Source organism: Rhineura floridana, chromosome 15 (genome assembly GCF_030035675.1).
Source record: "Rhineura floridana isolate rRhiFlo1 chromosome 15, rRhiFlo1.hap2, whole genome shotgun sequence".
Classification (NCBI taxonomy): domain Eukaryota; kingdom Metazoa; phylum Chordata; class Lepidosauria; order Squamata; family Rhineuridae; genus Rhineura; species Rhineura floridana.
The window spans coordinates 18,816,445-18,839,457 of record NC_084494.1 but is presented as its reverse complement, the minus strand read 5'-3'; the positions used below and the strand labels follow the sequence as shown (position 1 = coordinate 18,839,457).

General features: G+C 44.7%; 1 protein-coding gene across 3 annotated transcripts in view; it reads left to right on the top strand.

The window, feature by feature from the left end:
* TCEA3 (transcription elongation factor A3) overlaps positions 1–20,384 on the top strand; it is a 55,358-nt gene extending 34,974 nt beyond the window's left edge. For 2 of the 3 annotated variants that reach the window (XM_061596108.1, XM_061596107.1), the window contains 8 exons: positions 1,114–1,191; positions 3,577–3,654; positions 4,763–4,923; positions 6,361–6,417; positions 7,467–7,621; positions 8,688–8,834; positions 10,156–10,227; positions 17,329–20,384. In XM_061596108.1, coding sequence (XP_061452092.1) covers positions 1,114–1,191; positions 3,577–3,654; positions 4,763–4,923; positions 6,361–6,417; positions 7,467–7,621; positions 8,688–8,834; positions 10,156–10,227; positions 17,329–17,337 — 757 coding nt within the window. In that variant the 3' untranslated portion in view covers positions 17,338–20,384. The remainder of the gene's footprint in view (positions 1–1,113; positions 1,192–3,576; positions 3,655–4,762; positions 4,924–6,360; positions 6,418–7,466; positions 7,622–8,687; positions 8,835–10,155; positions 10,228–17,328) is intronic. The other variant, XM_061596109.1, reaches the window with a different exon arrangement.
* The last annotated feature ends 2,629 nt before the right edge of the window (positions 20,385–23,013 follow it).

The following is a 23,013-nucleotide window of genomic DNA, read 5'->3' as shown; positions in this document are numbered from 1 at the left end:
AGAAAAGAAGTGAACCAAAGAAAGAGGGAAGAGAAGAGCTTTCATAGGCTGATCACGGACAAATAAACATTCCTGAAGATCCGAAAAGTCACAGCAGCAGCAATGGTGACTTTATTTTTGTTTGCAAGTTTTACATTGTAACCTGAGCTATCAGCCAGTACACAACATGGATGGGAGGTTCAGATTTTGCACCCAAGTCTGCCAGTTGTCTGTACCTATCTTAGTGTCAGGGCTGGTGATCTGGCAGAAAGAAGGTCATGCAGCTGGGAATGTCTGCACTGGACCATGGCCTGCGGGTTAGAGTGAACCATGATCCAGGAACTATGTGTGAGACACTGGTAGCTGTCACCCACTGGGTCTGATAGGCCGGAAGGCCAGGAGCCAAAACAGTAGGTGGAGCCAGAGCCAACCACGGGCTGAGACAACTAATTCTAGTTTTATCCCCATTCTTTTGCCTTTCTAAATCTCAGCAAGGGAACATTGATACTACCGAGGAAGAAACTGGTCAGAAGATGCCATCCCCTGGACTTGTTAAATAGGAAAGCAGGCAGATGGGAGCTGGCTGACGGCAGACTGGGTTGGTGGGCAGTCCCTCATTCGTCCTAATGGCCCAGCTTCCACTGGATTGACAGTCAAAGAGTAATGTGAATCAGGGGGCAATCCAGGAAGCAGGACCAAAATACACGGCACACTAGAACTCAGGTTGACCTTGTTTCAGGAGCAAAGATTTCCAGCATTTTTACTAAACAGCTTTGGGACCCTAAGGACCTAAACGAGCACCTTCCTCACTATCAACCATCTTGGGTCTTGTCATTGTCAGGGGAGGTCCTATTGGTGGTGCCGCCACTGGGGGTTGCCCGGTTGGGGCTTCCGTAGTGGTGGTTCCCCGTTTGTGAAATATACAAATATGTGCCTATGGACCCTTATCCCAGCTCTTTTAAGTACCTAGCAATGCCGTCTTATTGCCAGCCATGACAATTGAGAGATGAAGCCGTTTGAGTGCTTTAGATGTATGGTGCAGATGTGGCCCTGGTCAGTTTGCTGTGTTCTAAGGCAACAGTTTGATGATTCATGTCTCTTTTTGCAACTTATATCCTTTCTTCCCTGCCAAAGACGAGACTCTGATGACTTAAGATCTTCTACTTCCACTGCTGCCTCCTCCTCTCCTCCCAAGGGACTGTCAATGGACAGGTTAGCTCCTTAATGGATCTGCTAATCCCATATAGCTGGCTTTTATTGCACCACTGCTAATTCGGCAAACCACAGGGGCTTTTCTCACAGTTCCAGTCCATAGTGTTCAGAGATGTTTTACTAGTCACAAGAGGATGGGGCCTTCCTTGACTAACCCTTTCTGTTTTTTTTGTTTCATATGATATCCTTCATGGTTCTGGAAATGGTGAGACAAGAGCTCTACTGAAGATATAGGGTTGTATTCAGTGCTAGTCTTACCCAGAGTAGACCCATTGAAGTTAACGGGCATGGCTAATTTAGGTTGATTAATTTAAATGGGTCTTCTCTGAGTAGAGCTTAGTCAGATGCAACCCAAAGTAGAAGGGACCTGCGCCTAAATGTTGCAGTGTGCAGAGCTCCCATTCAGAGTATCTGCTTGCCAGCTGTGCCATCTTCCAGGATGCTCCATTCCATCCCCCCCCCCGGTTTTCTGTCCCCCCCTCCCAACAGACACACAGCATTGGGCCACTGAACATGCTCAGTCTTCACTTAGCTGTGCTTGCTCCCCACAAAACACCCATTTTAAACTCCTATTAGCCTCCAACCAGCATGGCCAGTTGTCTCGGATCATGAGAATTATGGTCCAAAACATCTGGAGGATACCAGACTGGGAAAAGTTACTATATATACCAATGCCTGAATTTCAGCAGTGGGGGTGACCAGTCCAGGCCTCGCTATCTGGCCCTTGGGATTCTCTGTTCGTCACACCTCCTCCCTAGGCCACACCCCTTCTTCCCAGGCCACATTCCACATTCGCCCAGCTCCACACACCCCTCAAGTGGTTTTGCCTGGCTGGAATGTGTCCTTGACTGTGCAAAGCTAAAAGTTACAACCACTGCTCTGCCCATTTTTGCCTCTGGCCACACCCACAACTGGCATGTGCCTCCTGTAGTGTTGCCCACAAGCGAATGTGGCCCTCAGGCTGGAAGAGGGTCCCCAGCCCTGCTGTAGTTCATCGCTACCCTTAGACTTGCTCACCTTCAACTGACACACATTACATTAGAAATGTTGGTAACTAAGTGGTGCACAGGACACTTTACATACATAAATACGTTCTGTTATCTTTTTTCTTTAGTCTTCAAAGAACATTTGGTGGTGTGTTGCTGTTGTCTGGGTTTCTGGGCATGCTGAGATTCAAGTTTATTTATTTTATTAGTTATTATTTGATTTATATCCTGCCCTTCCTCCCAGCAGGAGCCCAGGGCGGCAAACAAAAGCACTAAAAACACTTTAAAACATCATAAAAGCAGACTTACGATACTTTAAAATTAAAACAAAACAGCTTTAAAAACATTTTTTTAAAAAGCTTTCAAAACATGTTTTTTTTTTTAAAAAAGGTTAAAAACACCTTTTTTTAAAAAAAAGGTTTAAAAACATATTAAAAAGCAGTTCCAACACAGACGCAGACTGGGATAAGTTCTCAACATAAAAGGCTTGTGGAAAGAGGAAGGTCTTCAATAGGTGCTGAAAAGATAACAGAGATGGCGCCTGTTTGATATTTAAGTTAATGAACTGACTTCCAGGTTTGGGCCCGGAGCAAGTCCAAAGTGGTCAGGTTTTTGGGGTCCAGGAGAGCCAGTTATCAGTCTGATGGGCAGGAAGAGAACAGCACAATCCAAAGGAGGTAAAGATCAAGTTCCATATACAACCACCAAAGATCAGAAGGGTCAAAGGTGGTTAATGTAGACCAGAAGAGGTTCTGCAGCAAACAGGCCTTATTTAGCATCTTTTCTTACAGGTGAGTTGCCCAAATTCAGGAGCCAAGCCCAGAGGGAATATTTTATATAAGGAGCCACGTTGGCAACCCCTAGACATATAAATACCTTGCAAACAAATCAAAATGAATGCTCAGTAAAGACCGGATATAATCTAATCTCCATGTAATGTAGGAAGTTGCCTTATCCTAAATCGGACCATTGGTCCGTCTAACCCAGCATTGTCAATACTGCCTGGCAGAGTCTCTCCAGGGTTCCAGACTGGGCTATCTGGTGGCCCTACCTGGAGATGCCAGGGATCGAACCTGGGACCTTCTGCATGCAAAGAAGATGCTCTGCTGCTGAGCTGCGGCCCTTCCCCAAGCAAATCAGGTTGACTGCTCAATAAATAGGTTGTCTGCAGAGGCTCTGTGTGTCTGGATATTGGTTAGCTGAAATAATAAAATAAAGGTTTTAGCAGGTGTCTAAAACAGTGTGTTGAGGTTGCTTGCTTCCTGTTAATGCTAATTTGAATGTTGAAATGCTGCTTAATTGTCGTGAAATTAAACTAGACGTAGGAATCTTCCCACTCTTTTTGGCATGAGGGTGTTTTTTGCATTTTGTTTATTACCTCTCTGTAACTCCCTTCCAGGAGAGCCTCCACTGGCTCCAACCCCGCTGCGTCTCCTCCTGGTTCTTGGAAAAATTCTACAGATAGCAAAGATGAGAGGTATTGCTGGGGGTGTGGTGGGAGTCCCCATTCCTAGTGTGGAACAGACGAAACTGGATATGAGGCGGGAGGGCAGCCAAAGGGCATCAGTTAAGTATTACATTTATATCCCACCTGCCCTCCAAGGAACTCCAGGTGGCACACCTGGTTCCTCATTTTATCCTCACAACAATCCTGTGAGGTAGGTTAGGCTGAGAGACGTTGGGCTATAGCCAATCCTAGTTCTGCTTGGACCATACCCATCGATATGAATTAACATGACTAAGTTATGTCCATTAATTTCAGTGGGTCTACTCAGAGTAAAACCAAGATGGCTACAACCCAGTGACTGGTTCAAGATCACCTACTGAGCTTCATGGCTGAGTAGGGATTTGAACCCTGGTCTCCTAGGTCCTAGTCCAACTTTATTTACCAGTACACTGCACTGATTGTAATGAGTTAGAGCCATAATTAAGAAGAGCCCTGCTGGGTCAGACCAGTGGTTCATCAGGTCCATCATCCTCTTTCAAACAGTTGTTAATTTGATGTCCCTGGGAAGCCAACAAACAGGACATGCGAGCAATAGTCCTCTCACATTACTGTTTCTTAGCAATTGGTCTTCAGAGGTATACTGTCTCTAAAGCTGAAGGACGTGAAAACCCCATCAGGACTAGTAACCGTTGATTGCCTTATCCTCCATGAATTTGTCGAATCTCCTTTTAAAGCTATCTAAGCTATTGACCATCTGTTGACATACCTTGTGGCAGTGAGTTCCATAAGTTAAGGATGTTACTGTATGAAGAGGTACTCTTTCTATTCATTCCTGAATCTGCCAGTCAGTTTCATTGGATGGCTCTCCAGTTCTAGTATTGTGGGAGAGCATCTGGTTGCTAGCTTGGGATTGGCTCAGGACTAGATTTTGGAGAGAAGGCTAGGCTGGAAAGGGGAGGGTGTCATCAATTTTTTTAATATGGAGGAGCATTTAGTTACATAAGCCCCCCCTCCCACACATACCTGTGGTCTGGAGTGGCCCAGGACAGACCACAGACTTGACTGTGGTGAGAGCTAGGTTATCTTAGGTAGGCGGTCGATGATATTTGCAAGGCCTGTTGTTTGCTGCCCTCTTCAGATCCCAAAGCAAAGCTAGGCCAGATGTGCCCAAGACCCCCACCAGCCCCATCACTCCAACATTTGCATCGTCCAGCTGCTTCTTGACCTCTTGCTATCTGACGGGAGACTCAGTCCGGGACAAATGCATCGAGATGGTGTCAGCGGCTCTGAAAATGGATGGTGAGCGGGCAAATATGGCTGTAAACACATTAGGTGCCAGAACAAAGCATTTCTGTTAGCCACACCTGAAGGGGGAACAGGTTGATCTGCTGATCAGTTGCGAAATCTGTTTGAAGCTGAATTTTAAAAAATGCACTCGAGCTGATCCCACCAGGTTTTACAGTAAAAAAAGGACGTGGTTTGACGCACACTGTGTGCCCCCATTTTCAGAAGAAAGGTGGAGACGCACTGGAATCGGCAGAACAGTGAGTGTGTTCCTGCACTATGTCTCTGTGGCCCAGGAAACTTTTCAGCAGGGATGGGGAAGCTGCAGCCCTCCAGAGGTTGCTGGACTATAACTCCATTGGCCATGCTAGCTGGGGCTGATGGGAGCTGTAGTCCAACAACATCTGGAGGGCACCATGTTCCCCACCCCCTGCTTTACAGAGGGTGCCTCCAGATTGTCTCAAATTTTACGAGAGGGATTCAAGAGTGTGCTGGAACTTCAGGTTTGTGCATTTAAACAGATGAAAGCGCTCTGTTGTCCTAGTGCAACACATCCCCTTTTTTTTCAAAAAAAGAGTCCTTTTGCGGTTGGTAAAGTGACAGGAAATGCACTGAAAAATGAGGGATGGATGAATGGTACGATTGTGCAAGCAAATTGGGAGGAATGCTTATTGTCCTGTGACTGCCCTGTAAACAAATCGGAATGAATGCTCAGTGAAAATTGGACATAGTCTGACTCTCATAGTGTGCGAGCAAATCAGGAGGACTGCAGAAAAAGCAGGCCATCTGGAGGGGCCCAGAGTGGAAGTCAGGAGTCACTGGCAGGAGTGGGACAATGTCATAAAATGTTCATAGGCTCCCCGGTGTGGGATATAAAATAATTGAATTAAAACTCAATATTATTAATAATAATTTAGTATTAATTTGCAGAGTGTGGTTTTTATTACCCTTATTTTCTTGCTGTATAACTTTTAAGATGACCTTCCTTGGTGCAGATACTGCTGGGTGGACCTCGGGTTGTGCCAGACTTAACAGGGTTCTTAGCCTGGGCCTCTGATGGGCCCCCAATGTGGCCACGTAATATAGCTGTACAGGATTTTATTGTTTTGCTACTGCATGGCAGCAACATAATTCCTTTTAAAGTACAAAAAATGTAAATGTACTACCTTCAAGTCGATTCTGACTTATGGTGGCCCTATGAATGGGTTTTCATGAGGCTGAGAGGCAGTGACTGGCCCAAGGTCACCCAGTGAGCTTCATGGCTATGTGGGGATTCGAACCCTGGTCTCCCAGGCCGTAGTGCAACACCTTAACCACTACACCACACAAAAGTGGGGTATAAAATTATACAAATAAACACGTCTTTCCGTGGTGGAATATAGAATGGGACCTGAATCGCCTGATCAAAACTCTTAATTCCCTCTCCACTTTCTTTGCACCTTTTCTCCTTAGATGACTACAAGGAGTTTGGAGTCAATTGTGACAAGATGGCAGCTGAAATTGAAGATCATATCCTTTGGATAGTATGGGTTGCTGGGTATCAATGTGGACAAGGACAAATGTTTTGATATAGCTCACTCTTGTAGCCTTACCCTCCATTCTATAAAATCAGAGGATATTGCTTATCCTAAAAGCATTACCGTACAGTGTGCTTTTATGTATAATATCAGTGAAGCACTGGAAGCACTTAGGAAACATCTATATGCATATCAGTCTTGAATTGGGGCTGGGGAGAGAAATAGATGAGACCTGGAAGATGCACAATCAGACCCCCTGACACACATTTACAGTGGAGTCTGGTCCATTAGGGCGAATGGGGCCCTGCCCCACCAACCTCATTCTGTTCTCAGCCAGCCCCCACCTGCTTACCTCCTTACTTACAAGTCCAGGGGGTGGCCCTGGCTGTCAGCTTCCTCCTTCTCAGTCATTTTTGCCAATCTTTATCTCCTCCAATCAAACTTTTAGCGCCTTGTAAAGGGGGAGGAGTGTAAAGAGATTCCGTCACAGAACGCTTGCGTCACGTCTTTTGGACCCCAGCCAGCAGCCACCAGAATATAATGAGAATAAAGAAAGCTGACTTGTCCTGTGTCCAGCCATTGGTCCATCTTTCCTGCTACAATCTCTGTCAGTGGACCCTGATGCCCATTGAGACTAGCAGGGTGGAAGGCAGGGAAGCTGGTAGCAGGTAAAGCCAGAGCCAGTATCAGGTGGAGCCCGCTAATCCTGGTTTGCCCCATCCTCTGATAGGCAGTGCCACTCCCTGGACTGGCCGTAAGTAAGAAGGCAGGTAGGCTGGTAAGGGCAGACTGTGCTTGGTGGGGCTGTTTGCCCTAATGGACGAGCCTCCACTGATCACTGCTATCTACTGTGAATAGCAGTAGCTTTCTAGGGTCTCAGCCAGAGATCTGTCGCATCCCCGTCAGTCTGAAACCTTTTTTACTGGGAGATCGAACCTGGGGTCTCTTTCTCCGTGCATAGCACGTGCGTTACCCACTGAGTTATGGCCCATTCCATATGTGCTTGTTCTCCATTTTGCACTTCTTCCTTGACACCTCCACGTATCTACCAGGAGCTGAAGAGCACCGATATGAAATACCGTAACCGAGTGAGGAGCCGGATCAGCAACCTGAAGGACCCCAAGAACCCTGGTTTGCGCCGAAATGTGTTGTGTGGTGCCATACCGCCCAGCCTCATCGCCAAGATGACAGCAGAAGTAAGTGGGGAGAATATATATTTATTTATCAAATGTACATCCCTCCTTTCATACCAGTAGGAGCCCAGGGTGTGATTCAGCCCATAATCCAATATGTTGGATTACAGTTTACCTTTCTACATCAGCAATGGGGAACCTCTGCCTTATGGGCCTAATTTAGCTTGTCAGCCCTTCCCATTTGGCTTGTAAGGCCGTTTTGGTCAAACTATACCTACCTGTCATACAGCTGATATCAAGCAAGGGGCATGTAAAGATGTAGCTGGACCAAAGGAGGGTTTGCAGGATTTTTGGCTGATTGATACAATCAGATTGTCGGGGCTTGCAAGATACTCTTCCAAGATACTGATCTGAAAATGTAGGTTTATATTTATATTTAATTATATTGTCCTTTTTTGCTTTTGTGTACTGTCTTTAACTACTACTCCTTTAAGATCCCTGTGTATGAATTTTTGAAACTGGTTTTTGACATTCAGATTGTATGTGAAGCCCTATACAGGCATACCCCGCTTTAACGTTCGCAATGGGACTGGAGAGTATACTTTAAGTGAAAATCTACTTTAAGTGAAGCAATTGTCTTCACTTGTACTGCACGCAGTCACCACTAGATGGCAGTGGCGTCATGCCAATAAAATGTACGTTATTGCGAAGCGCGCAAACTTTAAGCGGGGGATGGGGACGGATGGAGCATGTACGTTATAGCGAGACAACGTTAAGTGAAGCAACGTTAAGCAGGGTATGCCTGTATGTGTGGTTTAAAAAAAAATAACATCAAGGAGAGAAAGAGACTGAAACTTACAGATCCTCCAGTCCTTAGCCAGGTTTTCCTCATCCTGTACCTGTGCGTGCTCGCAACTTCAGCCCTTGTCACTATTAAGAGAATGCATAAGCTCTTATGATACATCCTCAACTGAGGGACCACCCTAGTCTTTTGTGATTTAACTAGAGGGTTATTGCGCTCATCTCCTCCCTTTGGGCTCCTTTGGCCACTATGGGAAACAAGGTGCTGGACTAGAGAATCCAGCAGGGTTGCTCTTATGTGCTTTTATTGATTTATTGTGCATTGCAGGAAATGGCTAGTGATGAACTGAAGGAGCTGAGGAACGCCATGACCCAAGAAGCCATCCGAGAGCATCAGATGGCAAAGACTGGAGGCACCGCCACGGACCTCTTCCAGTGTGGCAAATGCAAAAAGAAGAACTGCACGTATAATCAGGTAAGGGAATGTGGACCAGGCTGTTGAACAAGTCCTCAGACGCTAATCTTAAGACCCCAGGCAAGTTCATATGGGAGGGGGAATACCTTTCACCAGAGATGTAGGTGGTAAATGAGATAAGGAATGTAAAACACATTAGTTGTACGTAATACTGGAGAGGGAGAGAGAAATTTCAGGAGCTGCGGCAAAAGCTGAGCAAGATTTGCAGATCTGTCTGCCTGCTTCTCTACCTATCCATCCGTATTAGGGATGTGCTAGAATTCCACCCAGTTTAGATTGGGTACAGAATTTCCATTAATTTGCGTATCATTGCAGATCAGATTTTTATGTAGTGATTTTCTGCTGCTATTTTTGAAAATAGACTTTTGTTAAAAAAAATCCTCTAAAATATCAATATTAAGAATAATAATTTGATTGATATTTATCAACATTTCCTTTCTAAATATTGATATTTGCTTTAAAATGATCAATATTTCTTGTAAAAATATTGATATTAATATAAATAATTTTTGCAAGGGCAAAAAAACCAGATTAGGAAAAGCAGCAGCTGGGGAACAAAGAACAAACTCAAACTGATACCGACCTGTTAGGTTGACAAAATGCTTTTGAACTGTCACCGGCCGACAGATCCCATCCCTAATCTGTAGACAGACAGACAGACAGACAGACACACAGAGTATTATTATTTATATACCATTTAATGCCAAATAGGCTTCTACAGATTACAAAAACCAATTACACAAGCATATAAATACCCATAATGAAAATACACAACAAAACAATCCCATTAAAACAACACAAAGGTTAAAAGGAAAACAGGAGACTTGGGCACCTGTGTACACAGGTGCAATATATATATATATATATATATATAGGGTTGTATCCAACTAAGCTTTGCTTGGAGTAGTCCCATTGAAATTAATGGACCAAATGTAGTCTTGTTCATTCATTTCAATGGGTCTGCTCTGAATAGGACTAGCACTGGATACAACCTGTAATATATGTGTGAGTGTGCATGTGTGCGCCCTGCCCTAGCTCTTTGCCCAGCTTTCTGGCTAGCAGAAGGAGAAAGAAGGATGCAAAACAAGTATCTGCTTAATTTATGTAATTTATGCAAGCTGCAGAATCCAGCTTTTCTTAGTTAGTATAAAACTGTGATTTAAAACTGGGTGTGCTTAAACCCGATAGTAGCAATGAAAACCGGAGGAATTTAGTTGGGAATTAAATGATGGAAGCTGGGGCAGGCTTCCTTCGGTGCTTGTATTTGTGCTCTAGTTTGCTCAGAAACACCCTGGTCACACAGCTGGCTTTCTCCTTCAAGGTCCAAACTCGGAGCGCTGACGAGCCCATGACGACCTTTGTGCTGTGCAATGAGTGTGGGAACCGCTGGAAGGTCTGTATTTCTTCGTCTTTCAGTCTCATCATTTAATGATATCTCTAGAAGCCAAGATCTCCCTGCAGCTCTGCTCCCTACGAGGCTATATCAAAGGGCTCATTCACACAGGAGCTAAACTCCATATTAAAGACGAAGCTTTTGCCTTTGCAATAGATTTGCAATGTTCACACTCCTACCTTCCAAGCCAGTTTTCCATTCATACTGAAGGGAAAGGTTCAACCATGCAGCTTCCTAATGACCACACTCTCTTAAGGTCAAACAACTGCTTCCTCTGGTTACCTTGGCAACCGAGCATGCTCAATTTGTTCCAGAGGAGGTTTCATAAAAAAAAAAAAAATCCTGAAGTGCAATTATTTGTATTTTCACAATCTAGCTGAAATACAAATATTTGTTTGAACAGTGTTATGCTTTTTTTGCACAAGTTAGGGGGAAAGAAAAATAAAGCACTGTGTGCAGCAGCCTTGCAGAACGGGAGCCAGAAGGAAATAACATGAAAAAAGGGAGGAGGGAGTGGGCGTGGAGAGGGGAATGATTAACACACCCACCTAAATGCATCGGAGCAAAGCATCTGCAAGCCCTAGCAATACGAACTGGAGATGCTTTTTCCTTCCCTTTTTGGATTATAAAGGGATCAGTTTGATATGGGGAAACTGTGATAGCTGCCGATTGCCTTTAACATCATGTGAACCATCCAAATTAAACGGGGATGCAAATAGCACCTATCTCACAGTAAGTCGCAGTGTGAACCAGCCCAATGATTCTCAAACTGGTAACTCATGTAGGAATGAGCTTTCCAGAAAATGCTGATTCAGTCCATCACAGGGGATGGATGGACCTGTCTATTTCTGGTCTGTGTCAATTCTTCATGTCTGTTTCATTCATAGGTCTATTCTATCCTATTTTTCATCAATCTCTGAAAATCAATGCAAAAAATCCTCTCTTTTGTAATATTTTATACAAAAGCATGGATTTTTGTATACACTTGGCCCTAAAATATTTCATTTTTGTACACATTATTGTACTTTTTTTTTAGCTGAGACGTTTGTCCCAAAATTTGGAGAAGTGCAAAAACTGTATTCTGATCCATGCATTGCAGTGGGAAGTGTGAATCAGGTTTGCCTAAAAATGTAGACGGAACAAAATCTTTGAGCATCCCATGCCATGACATGGAGAGAAGCGGGGAACTGCCTGCCCTTCCCATCATGCTAGCTTTATCTCTGATGTCCCCTCATGTCCGTGCAAGGACATCCCATTCAGATGTATCTCAGGCCCACTTGTATTAAAACTCTTGGGTCTGCAGGTCAAAATCACACAGTCCATTGCCTTAGCCAAATCTAGTAACTGATTATTTTGTTTTATGTGAATTTGAAAGTGATGTCATTGTGTAGACATGTGGGGATGTTGGAGGTGGGGTTGGTGCAACAGGTGGGTGGGGAGGGCAGGTGTGTCCTTGCTCCCCTTCACACAATAGGCAAGACTGTGGGAGATGTATTGCCAATTCAGTCCCCAGTTAACACTTGATAGATCTCCATCTTGACAATATTGTGAAAAGGCAGGTTATATTTTTCTGACCATTAGGATGGCTGAATATGTTAATGTCTTGTTTCTCTCAGTTTCTCATTTTTCAATCTTAAATTCAGTTCTTCACAGTTCCATATAAGTTTGCTATTTTTTTAAGTCCTCATGAAAATTTATCAGAATTTATTATTTCTCCTAATATACACATTCTTGTATGCAATTTTGCCCAATATACACACTTTTGCAAAGCAATTTCCCTTAAATCATATTTTTTTGGTATATTATTTTCATGACAATATGCATCTTTAATGCACATTTCGCCCTAGCCTAAGCATTTCTGTACACATTACTTGGCTGAAGAACTGCACTGCAAAAATGGGGGAAGTGCAAATTTCAAAAGGTGGATGTGTTTCACTTCACATTCTGCTTTGGAAAGTGCAAATTGGGTAGCTTCGCCTTTAAATGTGAATCAAATGTTTTCCCCATCCCTCTCTATTATAGGGACAACCAGCATGGATCCCTTCAAATGTTGTGAACTCCAGCTCCCATCATCCGTGACCATTGGCCATTCTGGCTGGAGCTGATGGGAATTGGTAGTCCACAACATCTGGAAGGAGCACATGAACATAAGAACATAAGAAGAGCCTGCTGGATCAGGCCAGTGGCCCATCTAGTCCAGCATCCTGTTCTCACAGTGGCCAACCAGGTGCCTGGGGGAAGCCCGCAAGCAGGACCCGAGTGCAAGAACACTCTCCCCTCCTGAGGCTTCCGGCAACTGGTTTGCAGAGCATGCTGCCTCTGACTAGGGTGGCAGAGCACAGCCATCATGGCTAGTAGCCATTGATAGCCCTGTCCTCCATGAATTTGTCTAATCTTCTTTTAAAGCCGTCCAAGCTGGTGGCCATTACTGCATCTTGTGGGAGCAAATTCCATAGTTTAACTATGCGCTGAGTAAAGAAGTACTTCCTTTTGTCTGTCCTGAATCTTCCAACATTCAGCTTCTTTGAATGTCCACGAGTTCTAGTATTATGAGAGAGGGAGAAGAACTTTTCTCTATCCACTTTCTCAATGCCATGCATAATTTTATACACTTCTATCATGTCTCCTCTGACCCGCCTTTTCTCTAAACTAAAAAGCCCCAAATGCTGCAACCTTTCCTCGTAAGGGAGTCGCTCCATCCCCTTGATCATTCTGGTTGCCCTCTTCTGAACCTTTTCCAACTCTATAATATCCTTTTTGAGATGAGGCGACCAGAACTGTACACAGTATTCCAAATGCGGCCGCACCATAGATTTATACAACGGCATTATGATATCGACTGTTTTATTTTCAATACCTTTCCTAATTATTGCTAGCATGGAATTTGCCTTTTTCACAGCTGCCGCACACTGGGTCGACATTTTCATCGTGCTGTCCACTACAACCCCGAGGTCTCTTTCCTGGTCGGTCACCGCCAGTTCAGACCCCATGAGCGTATATGTGAAATTAAGATTTTTTGCTCCAATATGCATAATTTTACACTTGTTTATATTGAATTGCATTTGCCATTTTTCCGCCCATTCACTCAGTTTGGAGAGGTCTTTTTGGAGCTCTTCGCAATCCCTTTTTGTTTTAACAACCCTGAACAATTTAGTGTTGTCAGCAAACTTGGCCACTTCACTGCTCACTCCTAATTCTAGGTCATTAATGAACAAGTTGAAAAGTACAGGTCCCAATACCGATCCTTGAGGGACTCCACTTTCTACAGCCCTCCATTGGGAGAACTGTCCGTTTATTCCTACTCTCTGCTTTCTGCTTCTTAACCAATTCCTTATCCACAAGAGGACCTCTCCTCTTATTCCATGACTGCTAAGCTTCCTCAGAAGCCTTTGGTGAGGTACCTTGTCAAACGCTTTTTGAAAGTCTAAGTACACTATGTCCACTGGATCACCTCTATCTATATGCTTGTTGACACTCTCAAAGAATTCTAATAGGTTACTGAGACAGGACTTTCCCTTGCAGAAGCCATGCTGGCTCTGCTTCAGCAAGGCTTGTTGTTCTATGTGTTTAGTTAATCTAGCTTTAATAATACTTTCTACCAGTTTTCCAGGGACAGAAGTTAAGCTAACTGGCCTGTAATTTCCGGGATCCCCTCTGGATCCCTTTTTGAAGATTGGCGTTGCATTTGCCACTTTCCAGTCCTCAGGCACGGAGGAGGACCCAAGGGACAAGTTACATATTTTAGTTAGCAGATCAGCAATTTCACATTTGAGTTCTTTGAGAACTCTTGGGTGGATGCCATCCGGGCCCGGTGATTTGTCAGTTTTTATATTGTCCATTAAGCCTAGAACTTCCTCTCTCGTTACCACTATTTGTCTCAGTTCCTCAGAATCCCTTCCTGCAAATGTTAGTTCAGGTTCAGGGATCTGCCCTATATCTTCCACTGTGAAGACAGATGCAAAGAATTCATTTAGCTTCTCTGCAATCTCCTTATCGTTCTTTAGTACACCTTTGACTCCCTTATTATCCAAGGGTCCAATCGCCTCCCTAGATGGTCTCCTGCTTTGAATGTATTTATATAATTTTTTGTTGTTGGTTTTTATGTTCTTAGCCATGTGCTCCTCAAATTCTTTTTTAGCATCCCTTATTGTCTTCTTGCATTTCTTTTGCCAGAGTTTGTGTTCTTTTTTTATTTTCTTCATTCGGACAAGACTTCCATTTTCTGAAGGAAGACTTTTTGCCTCTAAGAGCTTCCTTGACTTTGCTTGTTAACCATGCTGGCATCTTTTTGGCCCTGGCGGTACCTTTTCTGATCTGCGGTATGCACTCCAGTTGAGCTTCTAATATAGTGTTTTTAAACAACTTCCAAGCATTTTCGAGTGATGTGACCCTCTGGACTTTGTTTTTCAGCTTTCTTTTTACCAATCCCCTCATTTTTGTGAAGTTTCCTCTTTTGAAGTCAAATGTGACCGTGTTGGATTTTCTTGGCAATTGGCCAGTTACATGTATGTTTAATTTAATAGCACTGTGGTCACTGCTCCCAATCGGTTCAACAACACTTACATCTTGCACCAGGTCCCGGTCCCCACTGAGGATTAAGTCCAGGGTTGCCCTCCCTCTGGTCGGTTCCATGACCAACTGGTCTAGGGAATAGTCATTTAGAATATCTAGAAACTTTGCTTCTTTGTCATGACTGGAACACATATGCAGCCAGTCTATGTCCGGGTAGTTGAAGTCACCCATTACTACCACATTCCTAGTTTGGATGCTTCCTCAATTTCATATCTTATCTCAAGGTCTCCCTGAGCATTTTGATCAGGGGGACGATAGATCGTTCCCAGTATTAAGTCCCTCCTGGGGCATGGTATCACCACCCACGACGATTCTGTGGAGGAGTCTGCCTCTTTTGGGGTTTCGAGCTTGCTGGATTCAATGCCTTCTTTCACGTATAGAGCGACTCCGCCACCAATACGTCCTTCCCTGTCCTTTCGATATAGTTTATATCCAGGGATAACCGTATCCCACTTATTTTCTCCATTCCACCAGGTCTCCGTTATGCTCACTATATCAATGCTCTCCTCTAAGACCAAGCACTCCAGTTCTCCCATCTTGGTTCGGAGGCTCCTAGCATTAGCGTACAGGCACTTGTAAGCAGTGTCTCTCTTCAAGTGTCTTTGGCACTTGTGGTTAGGCCTGTGGTAATTTTGCTCTTCTGCATTTATATCCTGTGCCCCTGCTCTCACAATGCCTACTTCTAGGCCTTACCCCTTTTAAAATTTCATCATTTCTTTGGTTTTTATCCCAGGGGGGAGGTTTATTCCAAACCGGACCTTTCTCAGCTCCTGTCGGGTTTCCCCCCTCAGTCAGTTTAAAAGGTGCTCTGCTACCTTTTTAATTTTAAGTGCCAGCAGTCTGGTTCCATTCTGGTTCAAGTGGAGCCCGTCCCTTTTGTACAGGCCCGGCTTGTCCCAAAATGTTCCCCAGTGCCTAACAAATCCAAACCCTTCCACCCGACACCATCGTCTCATCCATGCATTGAGACTGCGAAGCTGGGCCTGTCTGGCTGGTCCTGTGCGTGGAACCGGTAGCATTTCAGAGAAAGCCACCTTGGAGGTCCTGGCTTTCAGCATCCTACCTAGCAACCTAAATTTTGCTTCCAGGACCTCATGGCTGCATTTCCCCATGTCGTTGGTGCCAACATGCACCACGACCACTGACTCCTTCCCAGCACTGTCTACCAAACTATCTAAACGACGGGCGATATCCGCAACCTTCGCACCAGGCAGGGAAAACACCTTGCGGTCTACACACCCATCACACACCCCACTGTCTATGTTCCTAATGATCGAATCACCCACTACAAGGATCCCTCCACCCCCTGGAGATATATCCTCGGCACGAGAGGATAGCTGCTCATCCCCCAAGGAATGGGTCCCTTCTAAGGGATCGTTTCCCTCTTCCTCAGCTGGATGCTCTCCTTCCCTGAGACCATCGTTCTCCATGATAGCAGGAGAGCTATCATCGTTGGAGTGGGACACAGCTATAACGTCCCTGAAGGCCTCCTCCACACACCTCTCTGCCTCTCTCAGCTTTTCCAGGTCCGCCACCTTGGCCTCAAGGAAATGAAGTCGTTCCCGGAGAGCCAGGAGCTCATTGCACCGAGAGCACACCCACGACTTCTGTCCAACAGGCAGATAGTCGTACATGCTGCAAGCGGTGCAAAACACTGGAAAGCCCCCACACCCCTGCTGGCTTCTTACCTGCATAGTTTTGTTTAAGGTTTATTACGTCAATGGGTTGGAGACTGCGGTTTAGTTGAGGTCAGGGAACAGACGGGCAGAGTGGGGGGCCCTGGCCTCCTCGCCCTGCTGCCGAACTCGCTCTGCTGCTTAACTCGCCTTGACGCTTTGTCAGCTGGGGCTCCCTCTAGCTCGTGGAGCATGGCCTCTTCCCAGTCTATTACTTTGTCTGGAACACTATAGTGTCATCCTAGACTGAGGAGTGTACAAGTTAGGGATGGAAGGATCTGTCAATTTCAGCTTTCTTGGTTTCTCATTTTCCCAACCTTAAATTTAATTATCCTCATTTCTGCAGCAATCTGCATTTTTTTTAAAAAAAATATCTTCATGAAAATTCATCAGCATTTTAATATGAATCTCTCCTAATAAACATGTTTTTGTTAAGCAGTTTTGGCTAACTTACACATTTTGCAATCAATGTCCCTTAATATAATACATTTTTGTATGTTATTTTCACTTATATGTATTTGTATCTTTACAAAAATATGCATTTTTGTAAACATTGTTTGGTGAGAGAATTCCATCACAAAATTCGGATAAGTATGAATTTTGGAGAATGACTGTGTTTTGGTTCTCATAGTATCTCTGAAGGTATAAAACCTAACTTCACCTTTAAATACGAGCTGAATTGAATTTATCCCCCATCTCTAGTAAAAATTACGGTTAATTTTTGCTAGATGTCACATGGTCTTCGGCAGGGGCTTGATGTGGGTCCAACTTGCCATTGTAGAACTTGGCTTTCCTGGGGGCAAGGCCCCAGTGCATCCAGCAGTGTCTCCAGAGGATTTCCTTTGCCTTGCAGTTCTGCTGATGTTCCTTGCGGTCACATAGCAGCCACTGATGGAGAAGGTGTTATCCTGTCAAAGTCAGTGAGGAGAAACTTTGAGCTGTCTACTGAAGAACTAAAAGCAGGAAAGGAAGAAAACCTGAAAGGCGGGAAAGCCATACTGGATCCTTAAAAATGCAAAAGGGAGTAATTACCTAGAGGGAGTGATGGTCTGTCAATAATTCAGGTGATGGAATGATGCCACTATTAGCAGGGCTGTGTGTGCTCTGCAGACATGCTATGCAAGTGCAGAATTTTACACTGAGTGCAGAATTCCACATTCTGAGACTCTCCACATTTTTTTTAAAAAAAACTAAGTTTCTATCCCTTAAGGCTGCAAAGAAAGGTCTGAAATTGCATGGGCAATGTATAGTGGAAATCTCTATATAAGTGGGGCTGGATCAAGAGTTATAATACTCAAGGTATGGACCTTCAGTATCCTGCCTAAGGTTTCTTTCCTCTGCTCAACTAGCAACCATTTTTTCAGATCACAGAATCCAGGTTTTCATGATTCAGAATTTAGGTAACTTCTTGTTCACATAGAATACATTTCTCACTCTGTAGAAATGTATGTATGTAGAGCTGGCCTGCAGGCCGATAGCTTATTAGGTGCTTTTAGAAGATTCTTGAAGGCAGGACTGGGGCCCTCAGGCCTGGGGCCTGAATGTGGCCCTCCAGGCCTTTCTGTGTGGCCCTTGAGGCTCTTCCTGAAACATGCCCCCTCTCCACAAGCCATAGCCCTCTCCGGTGTCCTTGAGTGCTTTTGCTTGGCTGGAATGTGTCCTTGAAAGGTTATAACATCCTCTTGCTTGACAGGATGGGAGGATGGAGACCTCTGACCCTTGGGTGGCCTGCTCCACCCACTTTTGCATGTGACCCTTGTACTGCAAAAGGTTCCTCATCCCTGCTTTTAGGGCATCAGTCTTCAACTGCTGGGTTGGCAACTACAGGGGAAGGGCCGTGGTCCTGTGGTTGAGTATCTGCTCTGCATGCAGAAGGTCCCAAATTCAGTCCCCAACATCTCTAGGTATGGCTGGGAGAGATTCCCTGCCTGAAATCCTGGAGAATTGCTGCGTTAGTGCAGACAAGACCGAGCAAAGTTCTGACTAGGCATAAGGCAGCTTTCTAGGTTCCTAAGTGGATCCCATTGCAACCTCAAGTGAATTGCAGCAGAGAAAGAGAAAGGATGACCAGATGTTGTGGAGGATGAATCTTCTATATTTTTAACATCAGAAGAATTTCAGCAGATGCAGTTTCTCCCTTCCCTGTCCTCTACCCAAACCCCCTCATTTCCTTTCCTTTGAAGCTGCCTTACATGGAGTGAGACCACTGGACCAGCTGGCCCAGTTCTCTCTCTCTCTCTCTGGCTGGCAGTTGCCATCCAAGGTCTTTTCCCAGCTCTCCTTCCTGGGCCCCTTTAACGTAGATGGTGTTGAACCTGGAACCTTCTGCATGCAAAGTTCTGGTCTACCCTTGCATCTGGTCACCACGGGGAGAGAAGCAAGACAATAGCCAGGCATGTTTTTAAAAAAGGATTCCGTGCTGCAGGCTATTGCTATAGGGCAGGGCTCTCCAGTGTGCCACCTGTGGGTGCTGGTGTGCCAATCAGCACCTTCTATGGTGTCCACAAAAGGACTTTGTAAATATCCCCTCAAAAACCCACAATATACAAGAAATGATTTGCTCTTCCTGCTTACTTCCTATTTGCACTGGCTTGGTCTCTCCTATATTGAGGATGCCCCTTATAAACATGCACACATTTCATTGGACCACTTTCTTATCTGTTATGAACAGAGGAGGAGTGAGCTTCTCTCTGTGAGGGGCTGTTTCACGGATGTTGATGTAGGTGCCTTTTTTCCATTGATGGGGGGGCGCATGCAACACAATTTTGTGGCCCTGTCTCTTTTCCTGTTCTTTTAGATGTGGCAGCCATTTTGCCATGCCGTAACAGCAGCCATTTTGTGATGTGATCTGCCCCCCACAACAGCCATTTTGTGATTAGCGCCCACAACACTTTCTCAAATTCCAAATATGCCCACTGGCCCGCAAAAGATGTTGACTCCTCCTCTAGGGGATGTGTGCATTGTGGATGGGGTCACTCATTAGATGCCAGATGGAGCTGGATGAAGATTAGAACAGCCCTTCAATAAAGTGTTCTGTGTGAGGCACACCTGCTTGCTCCACCAGTCATGAGTAGGGATGTAGAGAATTCCATTGAAAATGGAAGCGGAGATGGCTGCTGTTTGCTGTTTGTTACAGGTCTGAAATGGAAATCAGTCCAGTGAATATGATCGATATCCATCCAGCGAATATGATCAATATTTGCTCACAATGTTCTTGGGTTTTCTTAAAGCTCACTACCAATATGTAATTAATGACTATTTCAATATATTTGAGGTTTCCTTTATGTTGAAATGAATGGTGTGGAAATAATTATGCCATTAATTCCACTAAATTCATAACGTACCTAAATAATTATGTAAATTATGTTAAATAGCAGACAGTGAGATGAATAAGGTAGTGTTTGACCAAACTGCAGCAGACTGGAAACAGCAGTGATTGTGACAGAGACAGGCAGGAACAGAAATTGCTGCTTTCTTACATCCCTAGTCATGAGCTTATATGGCATCAGTGACTGGGTCTGGAAGCAGCCCCCCATTTTAAGTAACCAAAATGTCCCAAAGGAACGCCGTAACAAGTCATCTGGGGCGTAGTGGGAAAATTAAAATGGTGGATGGCATCCCATTCAATGCCACCAGATAAGCCAGGGACAAGTGAGTGGTCCCTGATGGGCTGTTTAGGATGTTTTGACGCTAGAGAAACAAGAACTGCAACAAATCTGTACAGTTATTATATGATGGGGTGGGTGGGAATAAGGGGTAATCTCTCCCCCCTGTTTTTTCCTAAGAATGTTTACCATGTCCTTAATGTTTCTGGAGTGGAGTGGAGCAGGCACTGAGCATGTATAAACCAACTGTCAAGTCGCTATTGATGACCTTGTACATTAGTAAACCCCTGAAAGCTCTTCCGTTGCTCTGTGTGTTGGTCCATTCTGGATGGAAGCAAAAAGTGATGTGTCTCTATCAGAGTTATATCAATTGTTGGATTATGGCAGGATTGGGGGACCTCATTCTCCAGATCCCTCAGTGTGGCTCTTGGAACTCTCCAGATTACACTGTGTTGCTCAACCCACTTTTGCCTCTGGCCCTGCCCACCACAATCATGTGGTCTTTGGAAGGTTGCCAAGGAAGAAATGTGGCCCTTGGGCTGAAGAAGGTCCCCTGCCTATAGATTGCAGACAGGGCCAGCTCTCTTAGTTGAGGAGGCCTTCAACAAAGTTTGCTCTGGTGGGCCCTGTCTAAATTGCTGAGCCCCCTCAAAAAAACCCACATTTGGGGCTGTCACGCCAAAGTGGGTGGATTGTGGGAAATTAATATGACAGTGTCCAGTTGTGATTGGAGCACCGGCAGTGGAGACGTGTGGCTTTAGTGTCAGTGGGGCAGTGAATCTGCTCTGGGTTTTAAACTCAAGAAGCTGTCCAAGATGAAGCACTGGAGCGGATTCGCTGCCCCACTGATATTGGAGCCATCAGTCTTCACCAAGCTCCAGAGTGCATTTAAAGGGCCCCAAGGAAGATGTCAATGGCAGATCCTGCAATGGGGGCCTAGCAACCTTTCCAAGGCTGCTATGTCCTGATGCCAGGCCTGCATTTGCTAGAATCTCAAGCTTTTCTTGTAGGTGACCTGAACGGCTCATGCCTGATCTGGGTGCTATCTTATGCATTAGCCACTAGGGGGCAATCTGGGACCATTGGTTGCAGCTGTTCAAATGTGTTGTCTTCACTAGGGATTTTTATTTTTATCAAGATTGCTGTGACATTTGTTTCACACTATTTTCCATCTCCACCGCCCCCGTTATAGTTAGTATGCTTTTGCATTCCATTATTATTATTTGCATGATTACATTTACATCCCACCTTCCTTCCTGCTCAAGGCAGCATACACGTGGTTCCCAAGCTGCATCCCATCCAGGCAACAACCGGCTCTAGCCCTGCTTAGCTTCAGCAAGGTTGTGGCACTATATGTGCCTTAAGGCTATGCCATGACTATACATAGGAAGCTGGCTTATATCAAAGAAGGAAATTGGTCCATTTAGTCCAGTATTGTCTACACTGACTGGCAGCAATTCTCCAGGGCTGCAGATGGGAGACATTCCCAGTCTTTCCTGAAGGTGCTGGGGATTGAACCTGGGACTTTCTGCATGCAAAGCAGATGCTCTATAAGCCTTTCCCATATTCCTCAATTCATATTTCTGCCCCCTTGGTGAGCTCTCTGGCTGTGTATACGCCATATGTTGAAAGCACATGGCTTCCCCCAAAGAATCCTGGGAATGGTAGTTTAAGGATGGTAGGAATTGTAGCTCTGGGAGGGGTAAATTGCAGCTCCCAAGATTCCTTGAGGGGAGATGTGCTTTAAATGTATGGTGTGTACACAGCCTCTCTTTCTCTCTTCTGTCACCCCCCCCCCACTCACCTGGTGATCTCTATCTGACCACTCTTTGTTATCTTTCTCTTTTCATGGCAAAAAAAGTTTTCTAAAACTGTTTTCTCCCCCAGCCCAGCTCTAAGACCACGAGTAAGCCAACTGTGTGTTAAGTGGTAGAGGCAGAGGGCCAATGGATTCTTTCTCTCTGGCTCAGCAGGTCCGCCCTGTGCGTTTTTGCATGTAACACACAGTACAGTGTGTGTTCACATACACATGATTGTGTGCTGCCTGTGTCTATATTATTAGGTTGTATCCAACGAAGTTTTGCTCAGAGCAGACCTATTGAAATTAATTCACTTTTAAGTTAGCCATGTCCATTAATTTCTGTGGGTCTACTTTAAGTATGCCTAATGTTGGATGCAGCTCCACGTATGCATGTTGTTCAATGAATATGTGAATATGTCTCTACTTTCATCTTAAGACTACTGTACTAGCTTAATTCCTTTCTTAAGAAACACTTTTTAAAAAAGGACATCAACAAAATACAGAGAATCTGAAAGTGAGAATAGTGTCCCACATAATGCACTTCCCTTGGTGATTTTATCTGTGTTGTAGTCAAGCGCTGTGAATTCACTGCTAACTGTTGCTAGAAGAATAGCCCAGACTTCAGGCTCCACCATTTTAAACTTGTCCTAGGATGGTAGTCTTCAGCTTTTTCAGACCTGGGATCCATCTTTAACCTAAACATGCATTTTGGGACCTGCATCTTAATTTTGTACCATATATTTGTATGGTAGTAGTGCTTAACTGACCCACCTTAAATCAGGCCATGACCCAGTAGTGGGTCTCAGCCCACCAATGTCCTAGAAGACTAAATGTTCTAGGACAGTGGCCCCCAAATGTTTCCCCCACGGACCACCTGAAAATTGCTGATGGTCTTGGTGAACCTCTTAATGATTTTTCTGCCTGTTGTAGCAATTGCAATGCACTGTGCTAGGTGCTGTGTAGGGATTTGTCTCCAGGCCCCTGATCATCCTCGTTGCCCTCCTCTGAACCTGTTCCAGTTTGTCTGCATCCTTCTTGAAGTGCGGAGACCAGAACTGGATGCAGTATTCAAGATGAGGCCTAACCAGTGCTGAATAGAGGGGAGAATACAGTAGAGATGAAACCGTTCATG